At 36.5% G+C, this 16,305-nt stretch overlaps 1 protein-coding gene across 1 annotated transcript in view; it reads left to right on the forward strand.

Moving 5' to 3' along the window:
* The first annotated feature begins 3,711 nt into the window (after positions 1–3,711).
* LOC129275736 (uncharacterized) overlaps positions 3,712–16,305 on the forward strand; it is a 32,491-nt gene continuing 19,897 nt past the window's right edge. The window contains exon 1 of the mRNA XM_064109147.1: positions 3,712–4,614. Within this exon, the coding sequence (XP_063965217.1) occupies positions 3,712–4,614 (903 nt within the window). The remainder of the gene's footprint in view (positions 4,615–16,305) is intronic.

Consider the following 16,305-nt stretch of genomic DNA (forward strand, 5'->3'; position numbering starts at 1 on the left):
AGGAAATTTAGATAAAATGTGATGAAATGTATGTAGACGTATACGAGGATTAGACCTAGTGGGAAAAGTTCAAACGGAAAGAAGACCAAGTGGGTTTTATAGACCAAGCGGGCTTAGTCCAATTGGAAATTTCCACGTTTATCGTAAATTCGAATGACCAGAGTGAGTGTGTGCGCTTTGGTGCTTTAGAGGGTGTGCGTGGGTTGGGACACATTGAGGGTGTGGGTACTGGTGTGTGTAGGTGTGACACATTGTGTTTATGGTATCGTGAGTGCAGTGGCGTAGCTAGGATTTTTTTCCTGGGGGGGGGGGGGGCACTGGGGGGTCCTTGCTTTTTCAGGGGGGGGGCACCATTTTTTCCGTTGTGTGTGTATGTGTCACAAGGGCGGATCTGACTCTCGCCAATAGGGGACGGGGCCCGAAATTATCTTCACCTATATTTCCCCCGATCAGTCACTTCTTAGTTTTATTCTTATAAAACAACATAAACATGAAATAATCTCACAAGCCTTATACAAGTGCGAGCGCGAAGCGCGAGCGATTTTTTTTGGTTACTTTCATGTATTTTGTCCTGAAAATGTAATATTCTGTGCAATGTTATGTGTGATCCTGAACAAGATTCGTATGCAACTAGATGGTTACTGCGAAGGCCAAGCGCGAGCAGAAATTTTTATTAACTGTTCTAGCATTATCGAAAAGGGACCTGTTAAGGACTGCTTACAGGTACCCACGAAGACGGTATATATTTAAATAATGCGAGCGCGAAGCGCGAGCAAATTTTTTTGACATTCCGACCTAAAAAATTGTCATTCTAAGCACTTTTTGTATTAATAAATGGGATAGGTATGTAACTAAACAATTGATGCGAGCGCGAAGCGCGAGAGGAAGAAAATTGAGATTTTAGACCTAAAAGCGGGACACTCTATTCATATTTTGTAAATCATAAATAGGATATAGTTAATTGGGTATCATTAATAATGCGATCGTGAAGCGTGAGCAGACAATTATTGATATTCTGATGTGAAACTGGATAATTTAAGTACATTTAATATAAAGAACATGCAGGCTATCGCGCATGTTTTAGATTTAGACCTATAATCTGGGCAGTCTGAATACATTTGTTTAATGGAACATTATGAAATACACGTAGACAATAGGAACTTGGCAAATCAAACAATTTGACCTCGCAGCATGAGCTTAAAAATGCTGATATGTAGACTATAAAAGGGACATTATACAGCTAGAACACTTAAATTTGTTAATGAAAAAAAATTGATGAGAGCTCGATGTCCGAGCTAAAATATATTTTGTATATTGACTTCAAAACTTGCTCCATATCAGCCTATTGAGCAAGATATGAATTTCATCGAACAGGCAATTCTGGCGCGAAGCGCAAGCAAACGTTTTATATAGTAACGTGAAAGATTTGGGTTTTTTTTGCAAGTCTTCCCTTCACATTATTTCATTCACTCGTCTTCCTCCTTTTATTTTCCTCTTCTTTTTTTCTTCGGTCTTTCTTCTTCTTTTCCTTTTTTTTTCTTCTTTCTCCTTTTTTTTTGCTCTGCAAATTTTTTTCAGGGGGGGGGGGGGGGCACCTGGGGGGGCACACCAAATCTCAGGGGGGGCACGTGCCCCCCAGGCCCCCCCGTAGCTACGCCACTGCGTGAGTGGGTGCTAGGCGTGGGTGAGGACACATTGTGCATAAGTGTGTTTGTCTGGGGTACCGTATGCGAGTGGTGGTGTGTGCAGATGAGGACGCATTATGTGTGTGTGGGTGCTGGTGTAAGCAGGTGGGACACATTGTGTGTGTGTAGGTACCGTGGCCGAGGCGCCTGACCATACATTGAATGTCCGGGTTTCGATTCCCGGCCGCGACATCTATGCCCATGAGCTCGACAATGCTCTTTCATCCCGCATTCAAATAAATGGAAAGACTATACGCATCCTTGGTAACTAGGTGTGCACTTGTTAAAAAAAAAAAAAGGTGGTATCTTTGTTGATGCTTGGGTGGAGTTGGGACGCGTTGAGTGTGTATGGTATTGTGTGTTGATGCTTGGGTGTGTGCGGGTGGGTGTGTATGTCCGCTCGCTTCTATACATAAGTGTAAAATGTGTGCGTCGACAAAGACCTTCTTTCTTGGTTACACACGTTGTTGGTGGGAGGGAAAGTCCTTCAATTGATATCGATTATTCATTTGAAGGAACATAAATGGGTTGCCATTGCCTCAACCCTTAACCCTACAATCCTATTACAACACACACACACACACACCCTCACACACATATATATATATACATTTAATGGACATACTGAAGCTTTTGACATGCACTCATCACAGCCTGTTCATTCATGCGATTTCCTCCGATGAGTGCATGTCGAAAGACTTCTGTGTGTCCGTTTATTTATTTATTTATTGTTTTTTTTTGCCAAAAGTAATATCTTATGCAAAATATTTGAATATAGAATATCATACTGTCTATCATTAAAAAAAGTTGTATGAACACCGAATAATTTATATTGGTGTTTTTTTTTAATAATGCATATTATAAAAATGATTCTAAATTGTAATGAAAGACATATCGATTGAAATAATGGGTTACGATTTCATACCGAGTGATGTACATTGTGTAAATATGGAACGCTAATTCCTTATTTCTAGATTTTTATTTGAAATAAAAACGAGTCGAGAAAAAAATTGAGATAAATCTCCTTACAAATAAGATAATGTAACAATGTAAGTCTGACAGATACTAAAGGAAAGACTACGATAATTATATAAAAATGCAATGATTTAACAGGTACGAAAGTCATTTAAACATTCAAAATATTTATGAAAAATGTTGGGGGAACAGCAGCCCAATCATCAGAGTTTCCTAGCCATTTTATTTCTACGAATACTTAGAATATTTCCCTCTTTTTATGATTTAATGAATTGATAATTAGGAATTAAACATTCATTGTAACCCTCTTAACATCAATGGACAAGCTGAATCATTTTGCAAAGCAGTTAGGTCAGACGACCTCTTCAAGTCATGCCCTCAATACACAACGGCTCCAAATTAGCTCAATGGTACGTAATTACCAGAATTATGATCTCGTATTATTGGCGATCTCCATTTTCTCGATTTTTTAGAAATAGGATTACAGGAAAATGCCAAACGTCGTGTCAAACCTAATACGAACATCTTACTGACCCATTATCACTAAATCTCTTATTTGTAAAATCAGAACAATTTTATAATCCCCCAGTCATAAAATTGCGGAAGTTACTAAAGTAGTTCGGAGTGATGACGTCGTAGATGAAGATTTTTCCGCTCTTGGTAAAAAAAGAGGCGCACATAAATTCGCCGAATCGCGGCCGTGTCAACGTGAGGCACGTGCACCCTGCAGAATTTGATGATGACGATCGCACGGCCAATCAACATGATCAAACTCATCAGCGTGCGTGAGTGCTTACAACTTCACAACAAACAATTAAGCACTTTATCCTTGGCTAGACATAGCGCCAATATCTCTTGCGTGGGATCAATCACGCTCATTACCTCGATGCACAGTCAGTCGAAATAAGCCAAGCTCGAAATGCTCTCTCGTATTTAATCATCGATTGCTTATTTTATTCTGATATGAAGTTATCACCGGGTCATTCGCCTCTGCTACCAGTTGTTCGCTGATTTTATATTGTATTGGCGTTTGTGCACGATCTCTCCTGACATGGCAGTTGAGAATATATCCGCCTCCCCTACGACATTTGAGAAAGATGTGGACGTGGAAAGAATGGATATTATCAACGCCTCCATCATCATTGCAATCGCAGTCATTGTCAACATCACAAATTTCCTAACTCTACTGGTAGTGCACTCTTACAAGTACGTGTTTAATCCAAACATCCTAATTGGTGGTATAGCCCTGGTGAATTATGCCTCGACACTTTCATTATGCCCTCTCATCGCCTACGCGTATCTAGCCGAAAAACCACTGCCCAGTTTCATCTGTGGTCTCTTCCAAGCATGTTGGACCTTCTACCAGTTAATGTCAACTTCCATATGTACCCTGATGGTCGTTGATCGCTACCTTGCCATACGAAAACCCATCCTGTACAGGACACGACTCAGCGGTGCTTTTATCAAATATATCGTGGTGTGTGTATTACTGGCTTCCATTCTTTTGTCCTTTACACCTTTCGCCAAAGTCTTAGCAGAAAATACCATTGTTGAACTCGACTCGGAAGGGTCCAGGACTAAACGTTGCATCGGATTACACTACCAGTACTTCCGCGTCCATGGGATTCTGATATTGTCAATTAACGGCGTGCTTCTACTCTTGGGCATGTTTTGTTACATTAGCTTCTTGCTTGGTGTCCGGAATTTTGTGAATCGCTGGCTTGTGAGGTTCTCGAACCAAAACGCATCCCCGGTAGAACCTCCGGTTGTTGAAGCCTCCTCCTGCTGGTGCCGTTGTGTCAAGGAACAACCGCAGAAGTCGCTTTCCAAGGAGCAATTGGTGGAACGAACTCTACATCTTATGAAGAGTCTCCACGTGAAACGGTGCACAAGGATCTCGAAGACAATCGCAGTGTCAGCAGGGATCTACTTCTTGCCATGGTTCATTTCACAGGTAAGATGATTTTGAAACAACCCTATACCGACTTTCTTTTCATCAAAACAAAGATGAAAACAAATATGACAAATGGTAACTCCGCCATGTCCACGTTACAGACATGACACTTTAGGGGGTGTAGGAACAAATATTTGCAATCAATTGCAAAGTTAATTTGCAAATTAACAAGTGATAGATCAATTATGATTGAAGCAAATCACTTGATGCTTGTTGATGCACAAGCAGACCAGCAATCAATTGCACGTTTGTGATTATTGGAAAGGCTTGTTGTTGATTCTAGTAGCTAACATTGACTTGCAATTGCAAGTTTCTCGCAGCGTCCCATCTGACAGATCTTATCTTGTTGGAGCACTGATAGCAGAGTATTTATGTCACTACCCTCCACTAATAAAAAGACTGTGAAGAAACTCATCACATGTGAACAAGATCTCTTGAATCTCTAGGACTGGACAGTACACGATGAACATATTGATCTTCCATTTTTTTAAATATCTTGAGAGTATATCGGGTATTTTCATTTTACCCACCTGTAGTGTTAATCTTTCTCACTTTTACTGTGTAATTGTTGTGATTGTATTTTGTATTGTACTTGTATTTGTGTTGCCCATGTTATACACTTGCTCTATCTGCAAAAATAATGTGAATGACACAACTGATACTGTTAGCTGTAATATATGTGAGTCCATCGCACACATCACTTGTCTAAATAAAGTAGGACTCAGTATCAATACATATTCACCATGTCCATCTTTCTATAACATTGAAAATGAAGAATAATTTGTATGTGCAGTTTCATGTTCCTCATGCTTACCTTTACAAAGTCGACATTTTGAGGATCTAGAGATATCCTCTTCTTCTCTACTTGACGAGTCGAATTTTGGTGAAGCTTTCAGGAATGACAACAGCTTTAAATGCTACTCAATTGACTATTTTAATAATATATGTAGAACATCTAACTAGAACTCTTCATCCTTGTCTATATTCTATATGAATGTCCATTGCTTAGCCGAGAAATTCCCCTATTGCATGAATTTAATACAGAGTTTATCACACAATTTTCAAATAAATGGTTTCACAGAAATCTGGTTCAAGAGCTTTGTTTTCGCTTTGTATAATATTTCTCATTACTCTTTTTTTACAAGAATATAGACCACAAAGGCGAGGTAGAGGGGTTTGTTTTTGTGTATATGTATGTGATACATACACGTGACGATCTGAATTTTAGTTCTGGAAAAAAAATCATACTTTATTTGTAGAAATATTGTTGACACGACTTATGCTCCTGCGACAATTGCTCCGGTTTTAATATCTCAGAGGGCATAGGGAAAGAGTTAGGATTGTAATATAGTTTTTTATTCAGAATAATGTGAAGATGAGGATTAGGGTTTATTGAGTTTTGGAGATTAGGTTTTATGTTTGGCTTAACGTGCAGATTTTCCATCGGAGCAATTGTCGCCGGAGCACATGTCATGGAACCTTAATATTATCAGGTACACGTGAACAGACTTCGTGTATTATAGGGATCATATATCGCGCCCCCGACTGTAACCCAGATATTTTTATTAATTATTTACAACAATGTCTATGCCATATAACCCTAGAACATAGACCAATCTATATCATGGGTGATTTTAATTTCTAATTACTCAGACCTCATCATGCATCCACTCAAACCTTTAATGATACACTTGCATCTTTCTCATTCGGGTCGCTTATGAACGCGTGTATCAGCCACTTCAATTTCAAGCATCGACAATATTTTTGTCAATCTCTAATAAAAAATCAAACAATGGTGTTTTATACTCCGATATACCTGACCATTTTCCTTTATTACATATTCCAGAATCTAAATTACAAAATCAACCCAAAACAAAACTTCAAAAACGAAATTTATCAATTGTCAACCTTATCACTTTTCAGCAATTTCGAGCATGCACGACTGGTCTGGTATTTTTGAAATTGAAGACCCAAATGAAGCGTACATTATTTTTCTTTGCAATTTTCAGGAGCTATAAAATAAATATTTGCCCCCTCAGATTGTTGTAAATCGTAAATGTCCACGACAACCGTGAATTACGAGAGGCATTATTAAATCAATTAATAAAAAGAAGGAATTATACCTCAAATTTCTTTAAAAAAAAGCCAACCACCCTGAAACGGTCAAAGTATGTATCTTACCGAAACAGATTAAACTCACTTATTAGAGTCAGTAAGCGACAATAATATCATAATGCATTAAATAGTGCATGTGGAAACACAGCAAAGACTTGAAAAAAATCAAACCATGCACTAAACAAAATTCAGGTTCACATGTTGTTAGTTATGTACAATGTAATGGTGATATAACCCAGGATAAAAAAAATGGATTATTCAATATACACTTTCAGAATATTGGTCCAGAACTTAATAAAAATATTCCAATCCCCGAAATTTTTTAATGATTATTTAAATATGTATTTGCCCAACTCAATATTCCTTTCCCTTACTAGCCCCAGCGAAATAATTCAACATGTGAAAAGCATGAAGAATAGCAATTCAAGTGGTTTTGATGATATATCGTCAAAAGTCATAAAGCATGTATTTTTCCATAGCCAATCCATTATGTTATATTTTCAATCAGTGTTTAAAGAAAGGTATTTTCCCTATCAATTGAAAGTCTCTAAAATTATTCAAATTTTCAAAAAGGGTGACAAATACGAAATAAATAACAACAGACCAATCTCTATCCTGCCATTTCCCCCAAAAATTAGATGCTTATTACTTATTTATGAAATACTATCTCTCTTTATTGAAAAAAATTGTTATTACATCCGAGCCAATTTGGTTTTCGTAAAAATAATTCCATTGAACATGCACTTTTATATGTCATAAATAAAATATATGTCGGATGACTTGAAAAAAAGGAACTTTGTACAAACTTTTTTTATTGATCTCTCCAAGGCATTCGACACCCTTGATTTCGACATCATGACAAAAAAAAAAAAAATGTATTACTGTATGGTATTCGAGGTACCGCCCTAAAATAAAAAGCTATCTTAAAGGGCGAGGACAATTCACTAGTGTGTGTTGATACTTATTATTCCTCCCCTCTATTAACTGTTAAGCGCAGAATTCCGCAAGGGTCAATCCTTGGCCCATTGTATTTTCTTTTATATGTGAACGATATTGCTAGTTTTCAACACATTGTGACACTGTTTTATATACTGATGACACAAACTTAATAAACAAATATTCTGCAAAACTCACAGAAGATATTAACATTAATCTTGCCAATTTATTAGGATGGTTTCAAGCTAATAAACTCTCTATTAATATAAAAAAAAATTAATGTATTTGGGCCTTCATCAAGAATTAATAAAAATAATGATAATAATTCGAATCCTATTGAGTCAATTCTATTAAATTTCTTGGTGTGATTATTGACCAGAACTTAAAGGGGAATGAAACCTTTGGAACAAGTGGGCTTATGTGGAAAGGGGAAAAATAAAGAATAAGATCAAAGAAAGTTTGAGAAAAATCAGACAAATAATGAGAAAGTTATGAGCATTTGAATATTGCGATCACTAATGCTATGGAGATCCTCATATTGGCAATGCGACGAAGGTGAGTGATGTCTCATGTGAACAACTTTCCCTGTGATGGACGATAAAGTACCCTCAAAATGTCTCTTTTTCCTCTTTCTTCTTATGGTGATACAAACTCTTTATCTATAATGTATTCTTTGAAAGTCTGTATTAAATGTCCTCTTATAGAAGGAATATATGATCTACGATAGAAATGATAAAAAAGGCAGTTTAAGTGAAATATATACAAAAGTAATGGGACAGTTGTTCACATGTGACATCACACATCTTTGTCGCACTGCCAACTGGAGGATCTCCATTACAATAATGATCTGAACGTCAAATGGTCATAACTTTGTTATTATTTATTCCATTTTTCTCAAACGTTCGTTGGACTGTTTATTTTATTTTTCTGTTTTCACACAAGCTCTCTAGTTTCAAAGGTTAATTTTCCTTTAAATTGGAAAAGTCACAAAGACAGTCTTAATCAAGTTTTGTCAAGATTGTAGTATAATATATTAATTGTCGCATGTATTACCTTTAAAAACACTTCATGTACTGTATATATAATACTTTGTTTTTGCCATACTTAAATTATGGAAACATATTATGGGGCAGAGCATCTTCCACAGCTTTGAACCTCTCACGCATGCAGATTTCCGTGCGCACACACCCCCTCTATTTAAACAGCTAAATATTTTACGACTTCATGACATTGTTAAATACCAAACGCAGTGGCGGATCCAAAAATAAAAGAAAAGTAAAAGAAAGAAAAGGCGCCGCTTAAAAAATAAAAATAAAGGAAAGAAAAGAAAAGGCGCCGCTAAAAATAATTATACTCTGGTATAATATTAGCAACAGTAAAGGAAAGACTATCCCCCAGCAAAGCACAATCATATCATCTTCCTTATCTTTTAACTACCCTTTTCCCAACAACTTCGCCGGTTAAAAATAATCAGCAGTGCAATGCCTGCGTATAACTGGCGCCAATCAAGAATAATCAGCGCCACCTCAATCTAAATCGGCGCCGGACAAGAATAATCAGCGCCATTTGGTTATAAATCGGCGCCAGTCAAGAAAAATTGGCACTGCCAGAGTCTTAACCGGCGCCGATCAAGGATAATCAGCGCCACCTAAATCTAAATCGGCACCGGACAAGAACAATCGGCGCCATCTGATTATAAATCGGCGCCGGTAAAGAAAAATCAGCGCTGCCTGAGTTCTTAACCGACGCCGATCAAGGATAATCAGCGCCACCTAAATCTAAATCGGGGCCGGACAAGAATAATCAGCGCCATCTGGTTATAAATCAGCGCTGCCAGAGTCTTAACCGGCGCCGATCAAGAATAATCAGGTCCACCTAAATCTAAATCGGCGCTGGACAAGAATAATCGGCGCCATTTAGTCATAAATCGCATCGGCGCCGGTCAAGAATAATCAGCGTCCCCTGGTTCCAATAAATAGGCGCCGGTAGAATAATGAAGAAGGGCCTATTGCCAACCAAATCTAGATCGGCGCCGGTCAAGAATGATCAGCGGCACCTGATGGTTATACATTTTATTGTTGAATGGTCATAACGAATAACAAAGCTTATCGCATGCACTTACAGAGTGGACTGGGGCGGGGCAGTTGCCCACAGATGTCATGAAATCTTTAATTTGTTATTTAAAAAATCCCAGAATCATACAAAAGTGTAGAGCAAAACCTTTGATTTTGATCTTATTTTCCAATGCTTTGATAAAAAAAGGTCAGACGGTTGCTAATACCGGGAGTGTATAATTACGCAACCAGACGTATATTCGTTAGACCTTAAACCACTAAATATCATTTTCAATGTATAAATACAGTTTGTCAATACCTTTGTTTTAACGTTTAAATGTTTACGCCACAGAATTTGATTTATTTTCATCTTCCATTAAGTTAAATATTATTCATCTGATCACTCAGGAAGAAGTTAAAAACAAAGATAACGATACCTGTAAAACTGGAGAACTATTTCCAAAGCTCTGTCTTGAAGGATCTCTTTCTGAATTCAGGTCATAAGCATTATATCCAGTTTCATCAAAGTAATTAGATAAAAATTACTCATCATTACAAATTGCATTAGATTTAGTGAAAAGCATCACAATATACAGTGCGTCCCAGAAAAAACGAAACCGAGATTAAACGATGATTTATCATAACTTATTCACAAATGCAATAGACAAATGACCTACCATTTAAAGCTCAGAATCTCCTCTTTCAGCTGATATTACTTAGATTATTCCTCATTCACGCATGAGTGAGCAAAAACAATTTGAAGAAATTTTACCAAAAACTCATTTGGCGGGGGGTATCTGAATTTCAAAAAGAAAATCACATGCCTAAAAAGTTCTATATCTGCTCTTTTATTTGATACCTTAATCACATAAAATGGCAAAATTGCAATTGGTCTATGATTGCATATCAAATTAATTTCCCTTTTCTTAAACAATTGACAAATTTTTGAACTTTTCCATTCATCTGGATAAAATCCCTCGTTGAATGACATATATATCAATTTTGTTATTTGAGGGGTTATTTCTGTTTTAGCATATTTAGGTTGTGAACTACTAATGTCATTTCAGTTGTGAACTACTAATGTCATCAACACCAGTTGATTTATTGGTGACTAATTTCGATAAAAGATCAGCTATGACATCTTTTTTAACTTCTTCAAAATCAAATTCATAAATATTTTATGAAATATGACAAGTCTTTTCTACAAGCTCACATTGATTAATAGCATATGTACATGACATCAGGGTATCCATTTGTGTATGTAGTTGTTTTGTGCTGGGTTTGTGTGGACCTAAGGAATGTCTCCTTTTATTATATACTTGCATATTTTTGTCCAGTCTCTCTTGCTCATCTTTTCTACTTTGGAGTTCAATTTAGTCTTCACTTCTCTCCTATATTTCACTTTCCCTTTTATTTCCTTTTACGTCCACCTCTTCTCTTTACTTGACCCATTTTTCAGCCTCTTTCTTCAACCCTGTGTTCTTTTCTTTTATCTATAGCTATTTTTGTATTCAGGCTTCCTGGCCTTCAGACCTCTAGGCCTTTTTAGGTGTGCCTCACAAGCCTTTCATTATTTTTAATACATATTTCTATTTTCCTTTTCACTGTAATGATCAGTTAACATGTATTATATTTTACCTCAATGCATTATGGAACATCTACATATTATGTGATGAGCTACTCTACATTGTTATCTTTGAACTGTTTATACTGTATTCAGTGGCGGACCGTGACCAGGAGGAGACAATGATTTGGAGCGGCACTGTATTGTTTGTGAACAAAGCTGTGCCCCTCCAATGCTTTGTCTCCTCCGGGTCACGGTCCGCCACTGACTGTATTTATGTTGTTTTTCAAGAGCCTTTTTAATCAGCTTGTGAAATAAATATGAATTGAATTGACACTTTCAAAGACTAACACACCTTAATTTACAGTATTCAAACAGTTCTTACCGACTATCAAAAAGCAGAGTTTATCAGACACATTTCCACATTCAGTGACATTCGTCTGTAGACACGCACACTCACTCTCTCACGCACACACTCACCCACATACTTTGAAAAAAAAAACCCGAACCACATGCATTTGTTGGTATCAATTATGCATGTAGCAAGATAAAAGCGCCATGCCGATAAAAACACCTTGCTCAAGGGCTGTGCCAGGCATCGTACCCTGGACTACCATGGTTGGGCGCCTTAAACCGCTCGGTCACGGCACATCGGGACACAACTGGGCTCACACCTCCGCACATACACCCCACACACCAAAACCCACACACAAAAACAACAAATCGACACGCACACACACACACGCAAGACCAAAACCCATTGCTCATCCCTCACATACACCCATCTCACTCTCATCCGCTTGACCTTAAACACTCTTCAGGTACTCCTGCAAAAAGACAACCAATACTGTTAGCAGGGATCTGATTGTGGAAATCGAGGGTAAAATGAACACAAAAACCCATTCCACTTTCGTTTTAACGATCTGGGGGGCGTTTCATGAAAGGACTTGTCGGATGAAAATATTGATGAAACGCTCCCCAGGTCAGGAAAACGGTAAATAACTCATCACTTGCGGCGATCGGGGGGGGGGGGAGGGGTTGGGAGGCGACGTGCCCCTCTTTGATTTGAAAATTGTGTACATCAATCTATGGGAGATGGCCGTCCTGACCCCCCCACCCGATGGACCAAAAATTTTACGAAATCACTGCCGAAGTATAAACTGATCGTATTGGATTTACAAAAGGAGGTCACGTAAAGGGTGTGTCATTGTTTATTTCATTTGATGTCTTTTCATGTCTAAAAACAAATATTATTTAAGTAACATAGTATGCATTTTATGACAATGTAAAACATTAATATTAAATCGCTCAAAATGATTTCATTAAAATCGGTTGCCCAAAAGAGGTTTATCTGTAATTGGCTATGACGATAAGGCATTTCAGGGTCAATGGCAAACCTTTTTCAGATAAATAGTTAATATTTGAAAAGAATCACCACTTTAGTCTAGGATAGAAGGGATCGAACCTTGTTTTTTTATATATACAATGTTTTTTGATGGTTTCTTGTCAATTCGAGGGTGCTGATTCCGAATCTGAATGATGCCACTCGTGTAACTTTGAGCATTTTCTGCAAATTGGCAAAATCCAATATGGCCGCCAAAATATCCAAATTACCCATGAAAATCATAAAATTGTCCACACATTGGCTATAAAGTACATGCAATTGTGCTGCCGGAGTGAAATAATATCTGAAAAATTTATTTTTGTCAAAATACTTATTTTCTTGATATCAAAATGGCCGCCATCATAGACCCCTGTACAACATGAATGGGGAAAATTAATTTTTACAAACTTGAGCACTGAAAATGCAAGTAATTATAATCTATGAGTGAAGCAATGTCTGAAAACATGATTGCTAACGATATATATAATTTGTTATGTCAGTTATGTGATAAATCCTGTATTTTGATATTCAAAATGGCCTCCAAAAGCCCTAACAATATTATGTACAATGTGAATGGTGACAAAACAATCACAAGAGTGAGCACTAAAATGCATTTTGTTAAGATAAACGAGTGGAATACTGACTAAAAACATTATTAACGAAATTTATTATTTAACATGCCATGTATGTGATAAACCCTGTATTTTGATATTTAATATGGCCGCCAAAGGCCCTAGAATTATGATTTACGATGTGAGAGAGGACAAAAACAATCACAATGTGAGCACTAAAACGCATTTTTTTGTGGTAAATTAGTGGGATACTGTCTTCAAATATAATTTGCAACGAAATATATTATTAAGGGTTTCATATTTGTGTTAAATATTGCATTTTCACTATCAAAATGGCCACCAAAAGACATTGACTGTATTATGTACAATCGATCTGGGAAACCAATTTTCACAGGAGTCAGCACCATAACATGCATATAATTGTAATTTAAGAGTAAAATATTGTCTGAAAACATAATTTTTAACAAGATATATCATTCATTCTGCCATGTAGGTGATAAATAATGTATTTTGAAAGTCAAAATGGCCGCTACAGGCCCTAACGGTAGGCCTATTATGTACTTTGTGAATGGGAACATATAATTTTAACAGAATTTGGCTTTGCTTGACTAAAATGGTGTTGCATGTATGGGTGAAAATATGATTTCTAACCAAATAGATCATTTCTTATGTTATTTGGGTGATAAATGCTATATTCAAAATTCAAAATGGCTGCAATATGTTTTTTTTTTTGGAAATTATCTTTCCCCATTCAAATTTTACATATTAAGATAAGGGACTATGAAGGCGGCCATTTTTCATTTTTAAAAGGCAGCATTCATCACCTTTATGACACAAGCTATGATATATTTCGTTAGAAATCATTGGGTTTAGACAATACTTAACACTTATATCAAAATTAAGCCATTTTCGTAGTAGAAATTCTGTCAAAATTAGCTGTCCCCAGTTACAATGTACATACTACTTTTGGCTATTACATCAATTTTGAATTTTAAAGTAAGGCCTTTATTACCTTCTTAACCATTATGTGATGTATTTAGTCAGAAATCATGTTCAAGACCAAATTTTACCTATACATCACATAATTACGTGCGTTTTTGGTTCTCATTCTGGTGATTATTAGTTTCCCTATACGCATGTTACAGAATTTATAAGGGCTTGTGCGGCCGTTTTGAAAGTCGAAATACAGTATTTATCACCTACATGGGAGAGGAAATGTTATATTTATAAAAAAAATCACGTTTTCAAACAATATTTTCCTTATACAACAGAATTATATGGATTTCATAGTCAGGCAAATCCTAATTCTTTCAAAAGTAATTGTCCCCATTCACATTGTAGATAATACTGTAAGGGCCCATAGGGGCCATTTTGAATTTTATAATACAGCATTTATCTCATACATGAAAAAGGAAATGATATGTTTCGCTAGAAAACATGTTTTTAGACAATATTTCACTCGTAGATTACAATTACATTCATTTTACTGTTTTTAATCTTGTGAAAATTAGTTTCTTCATTCGCTTTGTTCATAATACAGATAGGGCCTATGGCAGCCATTTTGAATGTCAAAATGCAGCATAATTACCGAAATTGCAAGGGAAATTATATGTTTCGTTAGAAATCCTTGTTGTCAGACAGTGTTTCACCAATATTTCGCAGTTATTGGCATTTTAAAGTCAAACAAATTCAAAGGTTTTGAAAATTATTTGTCCCCTTTTATAATGGGTCTATGACAGTCATTTTGAATATCATAATACAGCATTTATCACATTAGATAGTATACAAATGACATAGTTTTGTTAATAGTCATGTTTTCAGACAGTAGTCCACTCGCAGGTCACAATCACATGCAATAATAGTGCTCTTGTTAAAAAAAAAATCCCCATTCATATTCCACATAATAAGGTATACAGGGGTTATGGCGGCCATTTTGAATATCAATAAAATAAATATTTTATCAAATATCGCTTTTACAACGGGTATTTCACTTCTGCACAACAACTACATGCATTTTATAGCTAATGTGTGGGCAATTCTATGATTTTCATGGGTAATTTGCATTTTTTGGCGGCCATATTGGATTTTGCCAATTTGCGGAAAATGCTCAAGGTTACAAGAGTGGCATCATTCAGATTCGGAATCAGCACCCTCGAATTGACAAGAAACCATCAAAAATCATTGTATATCTAAAAAAACAAGGTTCGACCCCTTCTCTATGGGGCCTATCCTGGACTACTTTATATAGGCTGCATTAGGAGAAACGAAATGGACAATTTTTACTTTGAATTTTTGAGAGAATTTGTGGATTATTTCTAATTAAAAAAAATAAATACAAATCATGTATGAAAGTCAATGTTGCCTCAATATTTTAACCCTGAGGGATAAAGATTTGATAATGGCGACTTCAGAGTCCCAATGAAGATCTCTAAATTCTATCATATCTGTTACAGCAGAATATCCTACTTATGAAATAAAAGGCAGAATCCATTCTTACATGAAATTTTTTTTCGACTATTGTCGATAAAATGTCAAGGTCGTTAGTCTTTTTGCATTAAACAATATCTTGTCACCCGTATCGTATCACAGCTACAATCAGAACCATACTGGAGGTTTAACGTGTTTACGGTAATAAAGCTCATCGACGAATTATATCTGAGTGCCAAAATAGCTCTCACGCATGACAAACAGAATGAACATGTATATCACTTTGTGCCAGCCCAAAAGTATTTTTAAAGGACAAGTCCACCCCCCAAAAAAATAAGTGTAAAGAAAGTTATGGCATTTAAAAGTTTCGCTTGATTTTCACAAAACAGTTATCATGGTTATAATTATGCTTTGTAGATAAAGGTGGAAATATCTTAACGTGGACAAGGTTTACGGTTCACCATGTGTAATATGAAGAAGGGAAGGAATACAGGCAGAAAGATTGAAATTGAAAGACGTTTCGGGCAGGTTGACTGAAGACGGACATTCAACCTGCCCGAAACATCGAGTAACCTCTCTTCACTTAAACCTGCTACTACTCAAACCATCGCTACTCAAGCCATATTCAGCTCATCTCAT

Source organism: Lytechinus pictus, chromosome 14 (assembly GCF_037042905.1).
Source record: "Lytechinus pictus isolate F3 Inbred chromosome 14, Lp3.0, whole genome shotgun sequence".
NCBI lineage: Eukaryota > Metazoa > Echinodermata > Echinoidea > Temnopleuroida > Toxopneustidae > Lytechinus > Lytechinus pictus.